At 34.7% G+C, this 11991-nt stretch overlaps 1 protein-coding gene across 1 annotated transcript in view; it reads right to left on the bottom strand.

Annotated features, from left to right (window-relative positions):
• Positions 1 to 232: 232 nt before the first annotated feature.
• LOC137251738 (iroquois-class homeodomain protein IRX-4-like) overlaps positions 233 to 11991 on the bottom strand; it is a 200251-nt gene continuing 188492 nt past the window's right edge. The window contains exon 5 of the mRNA XM_067786528.1: positions 233 to 1235. Coding sequence (XP_067642629.1) covers positions 562 to 1235 — 674 coding nt within the window. The 3' untranslated portion in view covers positions 233 to 561. The remainder of the gene's footprint in view (positions 1236 to 11991) is intronic.

The raw sequence follows: 11991 nt of genomic DNA, 5'->3' as shown, positions 1-11991 counted from the left end.
GGCAACACTTTGTTAAAGCTTTCATTTATGCGTTGATCAAATGCTGTCAGACTGAAGAAGTGTTAAAAAGCGTCTATTTAGTAATTGAATGGCTGACGATGTGACTATTAGTTGACCGCTAAACGAGTTAGAGATAACTGAATTCAATGAACCCTTAAAGACGCAAGTTACTCATGCTTCAACTGCTTCATATTTCGCTTGCAGTTAATGAAGTGACTAATTTCTTGAGCAATTATCTATAGCGAATCATTTTAATTGATTTTGCGCAGAAACTAATTGCTTTGATTGTTGGCTTAAATAGGGTTAAACAAATGGGTGTAGAATAAAACAGAAAAATCAAAAAGTTACTTTCACGCAATTAAACTTTAATAAAAAACAGACAAAGAAAATCCAGCAAAATTATTTATTTCTCAAAATCAATTTGAACGAACTTACCATGAGCTCCTGCTGGTAGGCAAGCATACGTTAATAAAGGGAAAAGGGTTAATATTTCTGTTTTATTTTCAGTTTAAAATACGCACAAACAATCAAAATTACCTATCGTCCGCATGGCGCATAAAATCACGCACAATCCTGACCCTTACAATATACACCACCACCAGTGCCACCGCCGCAGCCCGCACCAACAGTCGTCGTATTCGCACATCCCACAATGCGTACATCATCTCTTCTAACTCCATTGTATGTCGTTAATGCGTCTCCATTCTCCATTTGTTGCCTTCCTCCCACATTCGGCGCAAGGCTTGCTGTTAAATTATTCAATTGATTTGGTGGCGTTTGTGGTGGCGTCACAGCTGTCGATTGTCCAATGTAACGTTGCTGCTGCTGATTAGCTGCCACCAATGCAAGCTGAGTGGGTTGCATGGAAATGGTTGCAACCACCGATGTTTGTTTCAGCGCTGCAGCTGATGATGCATAAGTTGATGGCATATAGCTTGCTGACCATTCACGTTGCATAATATCGTTGGTGTTGGCACCCAAATCAAATTCAAGTTGGGACTTTTCATCGGCAGCTGTGTTGGCCAAACTCCATATACGTGTACGACTCGTTGGATTGTAGATAAATTCTTCTTTTACATAATTATAACCATTGTTGTTGATGTAGGGTTCCATCATTGTTGTATACTTGGGACTTTCATAAGACTGATAGTTGTCAGTTGCTGTTGTATGCCGATGCCCGTCTGTTAATGATGTGGGTGAAGTGACACGGTTTAAATGTACTAAATCTAAGGCCTCTGCAAAGTAGATGAAGTAGTACGAGAATGAAATACGGAGAAATATTGAAATAAATCGTGCAAAAATTGATGTCAAAAACTTAATGGATTTAGCGTTATTTCGGTGGCTTGTGGCTATAATCTATGTCAGGATTTCAAATGTTCCAGGCTATCCACTACGAATCTAAAAGGTGTTAGCCCTTCTCGTTCTACCACGAGCTGCGCTACTTTTCGACACGAATATTGAATCTTGCTCCTTTGGCTGTTAAATCACCTGTTGTAGCCTCTTTGGGCATTTTAGTTGTCTCTCCGGCAAGATTTTGGTTAGTGTTTCCATACAGATCATTCGATATCGCTGATATAATGCCTTAGAAATAAGTAATTTTACTGCGAGCTGGATCCTTATATTGTGGCGAACATTAGCATCACTATATTATACACAATATTAGTGAATAACACTGGTTTACAGCCAAAATGCACCAGAGACGCCATTATGAAATTCCTATGTAGAATCACTCCCTGATTTCGAAAATCAAGGTTATTTTTAATTCTATGGTAAAGTTTTTGAGATATTTACAAATAACGGTTTTTCAAAAAAAAAAAAAAAAAAAAAAAATGGGTCCACTTAATAATATATATCTCAAAAACGAATTGAGCAATTCCAAAACGATTTGAAGCCTTTAAAATGTAATAAAATATTCTATAAAGTGTGCATACAAAACTTTTTGCTGGGCCCTGCAGATTCAAAGATAACGAACAATCATTACGAATTTTTTCCATTTTTTTGTAAAAATATAAAAAAATTTATATTTTCCGAGGAAGAATCTCGAAAGCTTTTTATTTTTTTGCAGATTTGTTTTTTTTCACTCTAATCCCAGTTTTATTACAAAAAAATAAGCTTTCATTCAACAAAATCTATGGACTAATACAAAAGTTATAAGCATTCAAGTAAATATATCCATTTAATACTTAAGTTCCCTACTGGTACATATGTGTTAGTATTCGTATATCAGTTAGCAAATATTAACACATATGTACCAGTAGGGTACTAAAGTATTAAATGGATATATTTACTTGAATGCTTATAACTTTTGTACTAGCCTATCCATTTGGTTGAATGAAAGCTTGTTTTTTTTGTAATGAAAGGACAAAACAAATCTGCAAAAAAATAAAAAATTGTCCTCCCTCGCAAAGTACAATTATTTTTATATTTTTACAAAGAAAATGGAAAAAATCCGTAATTATTGTTTGTTATTTTTGAATCTGCAGGGCCTAGCAAAAAGTGATGTATGCAGTTTTTAGAAAATTTTATTATCTTTTAAAAGCTTCAAACCATTTTAGAATTGCTCAATTCGTTCTTGAGATATATATGATTAAGTGGACCCAATTTTTTTTTTTTTTTTTTTTGAAAAAACCGTTATTCGTAAATATCTCAAACACGTAACCATAGAATTAAAAATAACCTTGATTTTCGAAATCAGGGGGTGATTCTACATAGGAATTTCATAATGGCGTCTCTGGTGCAGAAAAAAATTGGAATTTGTGATCCAGTGTAATCACAACAACAAAAACATTAAAGCAAGCCACAGTTGTGTACATGAACACATCAATCATCATTTACACACATACATACAAGGCAACGGAGAGATATCTCACACACACAGATGTAGTCATCAGCCGAAGTAGTTACTCACACATACACACATCACATATGGCTATAAGAAAAGTGTAAACTACAAATATACATGTATATAGCTGGTAACCAAGAATAAGATACAATTGTACTCGAATACATTTTTGCGAAATGACTAGAACTTAGAAGAAATCCGAGAGTATAAAATCTGCGCAAGCTGAGGAAACAGTAATTGGTTTTGATTTAAACACGCTTTTGTGAAGTACGTGATATTAAATTATAATTGTACTACTCACAAAGTATTGTATTGTATTGTATTACATTTATTTCATTATATATCAGTAAAATAAGATTCTTAAATCTTTTATAGCACAACAGCATTCATAAACAAATTTACATTAAAATAAAGCTTGCGATTTATAAAAATTAAAAAGTAAAAGTTAGAGTTAAAAAAAAAGAATAGTAATAAAATAAAATTTTAAACTACAACCTACGGTTTCAACAAAAAGAGATAGCTGGCCATTCTTCTATGTTCCTGAAGTAACTGAAATATGCATAAAGCGTTTGTTTAAAATTGCTTTTGTTTAACTTATTCCTTATACTTGACGGAAGGGAGTTCCAAAGACGAATAGTGTTGACGAAAAAAGTCTTGCTGATGTTACCGAGTTAAATTGTGGTACAATTAAGTTACTTAGACGAGCTGACCTAGTAAAAATTAATTTTGTATGCAAATAGTTCGGCATTGCCGACATCATGAGTTTAAATAAAAATATGCAATTCCTTGCCTTCAAATAATTTAAGATGACACAACCAAGGAGACGGTGTCTCCAGGGGGAAATATGATCGAACCTGGGCACACCATATACATAACGCGTGATGTTTATAAACAGAACTTCAACCTTATGAGCGGAGTGAGAATCCAGCTTACTATATAACAGCTCAGAAGACGTTATTATAGGCAAAAGGAGTTGCAAAGCAAGTTGACGCCTTGTGCTAATAGGGGTACATAGACTAGACTGCCGCAGATTGCGTAGGGTTAGATACACCTTGCTGACAACCGAATTTATATGGTCTGTGCACGAAAGCTTAGAATTTATTATAAATCCTAGGTTCTTGATTTTATCAACAATTTGGAGGTTCACATTATTTATATGTACTCATATGTCAAGTGACCCAAGATTTTTGCTGATAGGTAGCACAAAGGACTTACCACAATTTAGTAACAAACCATTTTCAGTCACCCATTTGTATATCATTGACAAGTAATCATTGATGTGACAGCAAAGACGGTCAAATTGCTTGAACGAGTCAGATAAATAGAGCTGGATATCATCCGCATATGCATGAAATCTCACATATTGACACACCCCAAAAATATCATTAAGAAAGAGGCTGAAAATCAAAGGGCCAAGAATGGATCCCTGGGGTACTCCCATAGTCAGCACTTTCAGTTGTGACATCTCAGAACCAATTCGAACATGCTGGTTTCTGAATGTTAAGTAACTATTCATTAAGCTCAGAGCATGATTACTAAACCCAAAGTAAAATTTCAGCTTGCTGGATAAGAGCGTATGATTGACCGAATCAAATGCCTTGGAGAAATCAAGCAGACTTAACAACGTTAAATGATTATCGTCAAAAGGAGTCCTCAGATCATCCAAGATCTTAAGCATTGCAGTTGCACAGCTATGATTTTTTCTAAAGCCTGACTGGAAGGGGGAAAGTAGATTAAGCTCATTAATATGTATAGAAATCTGATCATGCATTATTGTTTCAAAAACCTACCAAAGGGCTGGCAGGACACTAATCGGACCAAAATCAGACGGAGAGCTAACACCTCTTTTTTTTAGCTACAGGTAAAACAGTTGCCCCTTTCCACAGACTAGGAAAGCAAGAGGTGGTAATGATGTGGGTAAGGGTTCCAACAATATATGGTAAAACCAGTTTAATGAACCTGATCGGCAGCCCATCCTCGCCTACGGCATTGAAGTGTATTTTGAATACACACCCTCCCACATCATATTCAGAGACTGCGGAAAATTCAAACTGCGGTCCTCGGAAACAACTAGCTTCACTGGGTACAAGCGGAGGAATTGCAACACATGACGTGCTACTTGAAAGGAAGTATTGTTTACCACATCAGGGGAGTAAGCACACTCCACCTTTTTCTTGCTATAAACTTGTAACGTTTTAATATTGCGCCACAGGATGCTAGTAGGGAGTGCTGTATTCAGTTTGGAACCATAATACTTGCGTTTCTCTAGCCTTGTTATATATGTAGCCCTATTTCTAGAAAATTTGAAGGCTTGCCAGTTTTCCTGCGTAGGACTTCTTCTCCACGTAGAATGCAACCTATTTCTCTCTTTGATAGCAATTTGAGGTAAAGCACCGGCTTGTATGACTACGATCTCTGTTTATATCTAAGCAGCAAAAAATTAGATCATGGCCAGTTATAAAGGATATTTGATCAAACTTGATAACACTGGACAGATCACAAACAATATAATAGTCGAGAAGACTAGGAGAGCAGTTCATAGCGTATCTTGTTGGCAAAGTCATATTGACAAGGGACAGTCCCATGTTGGCAATGGCATCAAGAAAATTAATACTATAGCTATCACGTACAAGAATATTGACATTAAAATCTCCACATATAATAATATTGCCATATTCACCTAGGAACGAGGACACAAAATCAAAAAAACGGGTTCAAGTTAATGTATTTATGGAGGTTATATACACAAGACACATGGGTTTTAAGTTTTCTCCTGATATTTCAGCAAAAAGAAACTGAGTGCCACTAATAAAGCCCATTTTGCAATACAATATTGGAGTTCTTTCTGTTGAGTTATTGCAGCGATTCGAACATTTGCAGAAGGTGTATAAATTTCAAGAAACCCCCAGAATTCATTACAATATGAAGGATTAAGCGAATACAAATCTCTTAAAGCCATATCTTAATTACACTTTCACCAGAAAATCAAAACTATGACATTACTACATTGCTGTTGGCGACAACACATCATCATCATCAGACTTTGTCCGTTGAGGTCGTAACTTTTCTGTTATTGTTGTTCTAATGCGCTTTTAGGCTTTATAAACACATACATACAAACACACATATGTAGAGTGAAAAATTATTATGTGAAAAATGATGAATTATATTTTAGAAAAATATTATCACACTCTCCAAAAACTACACCAACATAAACACAACCACATACATACATATAATTGTAGAAAAGTAAATGTTTTCATTCACATTTATGTACACTTGTGCAGCACACGTGCTGGGTGCCTGTCATATTAAAGTAATATTTATTTATATAACGACATACGTGCAAACGTCAAAAAGGCACAGCAAAGCTAATAGTAACAGTAGCAATAATAACAACCACATCATCAACATATGAATATACATATGTACATGCACATTAAACCGTTCAAGATTGTGTTTTTTTTTATTTTAAGCTAATTCATTTCGTGAGTGCGAAAAAATTGACATTCGAGATATAAACTCATGCCACAAATCCCAATTAATGATTTGGTTGTCCCTTTGTCCATTTGGCACAAATTGATCTTTCATCATGCCCGTTGTAGCAACTTATCGCAGGGATTGTGCATAAGTTTTCTGTTATCAGTGGCGTAGTGAGGTTTTCTTGCGCCCGGGGAAAAATATTTTTTTGCACACGATTAATCCTACTTAAGATTCATACAAGAAATGAACTAATGTTATGAAACTAAAATTTAATATATTTTGCAACAGAATTGTAGCTTTGCTTCTGGTGTCACTTGTGGTGTTAGTGTCCTCTGCTAATTGTTCTAAGTGTTCTACTGCATTCTCTAGCACATCGACGATAACGTTAACCAACTGTATTCTGGCGCTCCATCGTGTGGAATCTCAAACAGTTTGACAGTTTTTATTAAGGATTTTTTTAATAATTTCAATCATAACGTTGAACGTGAGGAAAAAAAATATATGCTTTCAATTATTCCACAGCCTGTCGCAAGTGTTCCGGAAATATGCATCCATTTTTTAGTATAGAAAATTTTTTCCAGAAATTAGTTATAATAAAAATACAAATTATCCAGGAAGTTCTGCTTTGCGGACCATTTGGCGCCTCCTGTGAGTAGCGCCCGGTGCAAGATGCCCCCCTCACTACGCCACTGTCTGTTATTATTTAATTATTGGCATTCTAAGTCGTAAATAATAAGCGAAACAAATTATTTTTTGAGTTTAAAAATGTTTGTTGTTATATCGGCCTACTGATTTGTAAGATCGCGGGTTTGAATCGAGCTCAAGGCCTAACAATAATTATTTATTCATTATTATTGTTATGATACATTTTTTCTTAATTGAAAAAAAATTTTAAATTAGAATAGAAGAAAGAGTTTATTAAATGAAACCCATACCATTGATGTGATTTTTAAAACGTTATTTTCTTAAGCCCGATGTCCAGATCATAATAAAACACTCAAGCATTTTTTTTATTTTCCTCCTGTTCGGCAAATTTGAAGTTTTTTATTTGAAAGCATGTATTTTCTCGTATTAAAAACCATTATCTTTAAAAAATTTCGTTCAAAACGTGGTCTATGTTCATCAATTGAAACGTGCAAGGATTTCTTGAGCAATTCTTCAAGGCTTCAGGAAATGGTTAAGAAGTACTTCCAAGTTTTAATTATGGTTGTAGCACTCATTTCGAAAACAATATTTTAAAGAAAATGAAAAATGAAATAAGAAATAAGTATTTATTTTTAAAATAAAATTTTAAAGTTTGGTCGTCAAGAAAAAAAAAGTTTTTGAGTGTTTTCTTGCGATCTGGAAAGCACGCTTTAGCTTGGAGAAGATTTAAATGAGCTCGAATACGCTTACTTTGAGGTTGAATATTTTTTTTTTTTTTTTTGTTTACGAAACCTTTCGCATGTGCATTAAATTTTCTGCTCAATATACACTGGTTACTTTTATAAATAGTCTTAAAATGGGTTTTGAACATCCTATTTCATGGTATGAGTTTGGTAGAAAAACATGTTTTATAAAACGGTCTAATGTACCTATACTAATATACTAAAAGTTTATTTTCATCAACGACCACTCATGCAAAAGTGCACTTTAACTACTATTCGTTGAGGGTGAAAGTAGAAGGACAATATGCTGTGGTTATTGTTTTTGTTTTCATGTTTTTGTTTTTTAGTACAGCGACTGCATGTGCGTTGTTGCTTTCATTATTGTTTATTCGAGTTCACGTGACACTTAACGCCGCCATGCAAATATTTTTGCAATTTATGCCTGTTGATGATGTGTTTCTTTGCATCTTTGGTTACACTTTTGAATATTGAATAGATAAATATGTTTTTAAGTGAACGAACCTATGGTACATACGTCACATGTGATGATGTGATGTCAGTTTGACAACGCATAACAATCAGTCAAAGTCAATGTTTGCTTGAGGGCCTTGTATGGGAATGGTGTGAGAATATTTTGATTTGGATTTGATGAAAGGGTAATTTAGGATAATATTTAAAAGAAACAAGTAAAGGTATCTAAGTTCGGGTGAAACCGAACATTATATTCTCAGCGTGAGCTTCAATTGTACATTTCATTTCGGATAAATTACTTTTCTACATAACACTTGGCACCGCCCGTTTAAAAGAAAAATGTCTCCCCATTTCCTCTTACAGTAAAACTTGATAGTTGAAATACCATTGATTGAAAACTAGAACTCAAGTTACAGCTGCTCAACTGCTAAGTTATAGCTTATTATTCTAGTCTACGACCCTTTTAAACTTGTTTTATATTTCAGTGGCCGTGGTCTTTAACCGATCCCGTCCATTTTTACTAGAAATATTTTCTGCTGTAAGAAAAATATGTGTGCACAATTTCATTAAGATATGTAAAATTTTCTTCGAGTTATGGCTCCCGAAACATAGAAAATCGCTAAGTCATAAAAGGGGCGTTGCCACAACCATTTTCAAAAATTTTTGTCCAATTTAATGTTATAATTCAATTTAGAAAATAAAATTCTATTATACAAAGCTCTTTTTTGCTAAGATATGGCTTATTATTTTCGTTTACGACCCTTTTAAAATCTTTTGTATAAAAGTGGGCGTGGTCTTTAATCGATCTCGTCCATTTTTTCTAGAAATATTTCCTGCTATAAGGAAAATATTTGTACCCAATTTTGTTACGATATGTAAATCTTTCTTCGAGTTATGACTGCCGAAACATGGAAAATTGCTTAGTCATAAAAGGGGCGGTACCACGCCCATTTTTTTAAATTTGAAGTTTCTCCTATTTGTTGTTATAAATCCACTAGGGAAATGAAATACCATTGATATAAAGCTCTTTTTTGCAAAGATATAACTTATTTTATTCGTCCACGACCCTTTTGAAAATCTTTTGTATAAAGTTGGACGTGGTCCTTAACCGATTTCGTTAAGTTTTCTTCAAAGCATTCCTTATAGTAAAGGTAACCTCTCTGCCGAATTTTGTTACGATAGGTTTAACGATTTTTGATTTATGATTAATAATATTTGTAAAATTGATTTTATCACAAGTGGGCGGTGCCACGCCCTTTAAAAAAAATTTTTCAAATTTTTATCGACAGTGTCAATGCCAGTCCACGTTTCAAATTTCAACATTCTAGGTGCTTTATTTACTAAATAATCAGGTTTTTTTGTGTTTTCCAAAATGTTATATATATAAAAAGTGGGCGTGGTTATCATCCGATTTCGCTCATTTTCAATACCAATCTATTCTGGGTCCAGATAAGCTCGTGTACCAAATTTGGTGAAGATATCTTAATACTTACTCAAGTTATCGTGTTTACGGACAGACGGACGGACATGGCTCAATCAAAATTTTTTTCGATACTGATGATTTTGATATATGTATGGAAGTCTATATCTATCTCGATTCCTTTGTGCCTGTACAACCAACCGTTATCCGCACGCTGAGTGTAAAAAGAAACAAAATTTGGAAATAGATTAACTAATTGAGAAACTTCAACAAAGAAGGGCTAAATATAATTAAAATTGATGTCACTACGATGCACACACTTACATAGATATTTAGCCAGCTAAAAAGTGGCAAGTATGGTGCAATATAGCTTAAAGAGAGCTAAGGGTGTGATACATATGTATTATTCGAAGAATCATGGCAGAATTCTTTCCTGAAATTAAGTCTAAATCAAAAAGTGAAACACCTCATCATAAACCTTATGATATTATTTTATACCTTTTCCGGTTTAAGTTCAGAAGATAACAAATCTAGTTCAGAATTATTATTCACGATCGGGATTTCCGAACGCCTTCTAGTTTAACTCATAGGATTTTTTATGAATAAATAAGGACTTAAAAAAGCGATTAGTGAAATCGTCGAAATAACGTTGACAAAACTAAGTATGTGGACACAGCGATGTGGCCTTAGGCTTAGTCCGGTGAATACAGACTTTTCACGAGGAAGAACAAACCAGGCACATTTGAATGACCAAGGCTAAACGGCCAGTAGTTAACTCTAGCAGGTAGTACCAAAGATCTGTGATTAATATTACTTTCACAATGCGCCATAAGCTCGAGTTTATGGCCTATTTTAGAGTTTAACTTTACTGGTAATCTCCGAAATGGTCCTTTAACTCGAGTTTATGGCGCGATAGGAGTGTTATATAACAATCGATTTTAAACTCAACCGGAAAGTGGACATCAAGGAACGGGTACGGAAGGAATTTAGATGCCTGAAAATATCGGATAGAAAATGGGGTCTTGCGCCAAAGGTTGTGCTATGGCTGTAGTAGTAATCAAAGTTAGTAGGAGCATGCAAGAAACTTAAAGCTGCGTTAACCGACACTCTGGATATAATAATTATCTAGGTTCCGGAACCTAGGGGAATCGAAGCAAACAATATGGCTGATGAGCTGGCGCGTAGGGGCTCAGGCGGAGGTGGGGAATAACCAGCGTCAAAGTAGGCATACCTCTGGGGATACTCAAGGTGGAACTTCGGAACTTTTACGTGAAGAATGCTCATCACAAGTGTAAGAGCACAACGGGCTGTGCAATTTCAAGAACTTCATGGCCATACTACAATGAAATGAGAGCAGAGAGTATACTGGGTAGATCTAGGGCCCACACCATTAACTTAAAGCGGTAATTTTTTGAATTAATCAAAATTTAATTTTTTGAATTTAAATAGAAAGATCTGAACTTGAATTGTGATCTTCTCAGCTTGAGTTTTAATTTACTGAGCTTAAATCGGAAGTTCTGAACCTGAATTGTAATTTTCTGAATTTAAACTGGAAATATTGAACTTGAATTGGAAATTCTGAACTTTAATTGTAATTTTCTGAACTTAAAATTTGATTTTCCAAATTTAAAGTTCTAAAATTTCTTGAACTTGAACTGTAATTTTCAGAAATTGAGTTGTAATTTTCAAACCTACAAATTAGTTTTCTGAATTTTAAATTGCCGATTTTAAAATTCAAATATAGTTTTCTGAGTTCGAGATGGAAAAGGCGTAGACGTGTCTGACTACTTCGTTAAAAAAAAGTACCCCTGAAGTGAGCTCTAGATCGGAAAAACACCGTGCATCGCTGAAACCTTGATAATTGCAAATTCATTCACTTCAAAAATAACAAAAAAATCTCAAATATCTCAGAATCAAGCTGTTTTGACTTAGGCATTGTTCCTTCATAGTCTCTAGCCATCATCCGGTGGGAAAGATCCTGAGCCAGATAAATAATTTTGCATGTAAATGCAACAACAATGATTTGAGCCAGATAAATCCAGATAGAAGTCTGGTTCAATTTGTGAGCCAGATAATTTGTTAGTTTCTTGTCTTTAGTTTAGCAACGCTGCCTTTAATAAACCTAAAATAGATGTCGCTGCTTAGCCTTTCACCATATGAGTTAAATGAAAAACAGCGGCGACATCTGCCTAACACATTTCACGTGCGCGAAAATATCACGACCCCTCCTTCTCAAGTCTCTCAATAATCGAGAGCATTCCGGTGAGAGTTGAGCGTGATCCTGAGCTGTAAAACTCACTGGATGAAGGCTTCTATGATGTTATAAGCTGTCATTTTTGGAACAGTGATTTGGACTTGAAAAAAGCGGCTCGAATCGACAGCGCACTTACTAACAAACACATTTTTTA

The sequence above is a fragment of the Eurosta solidaginis genome, chromosome 5 (genome assembly GCF_040869045.1).
Source record: "Eurosta solidaginis isolate ZX-2024a chromosome 5, ASM4086904v1, whole genome shotgun sequence".
Classification (NCBI taxonomy): Eukaryota; Metazoa; Arthropoda; class Insecta; order Diptera; family Tephritidae; genus Eurosta; species Eurosta solidaginis.
This window is presented reverse-complemented; position numbering and strand designations above follow the sequence as displayed.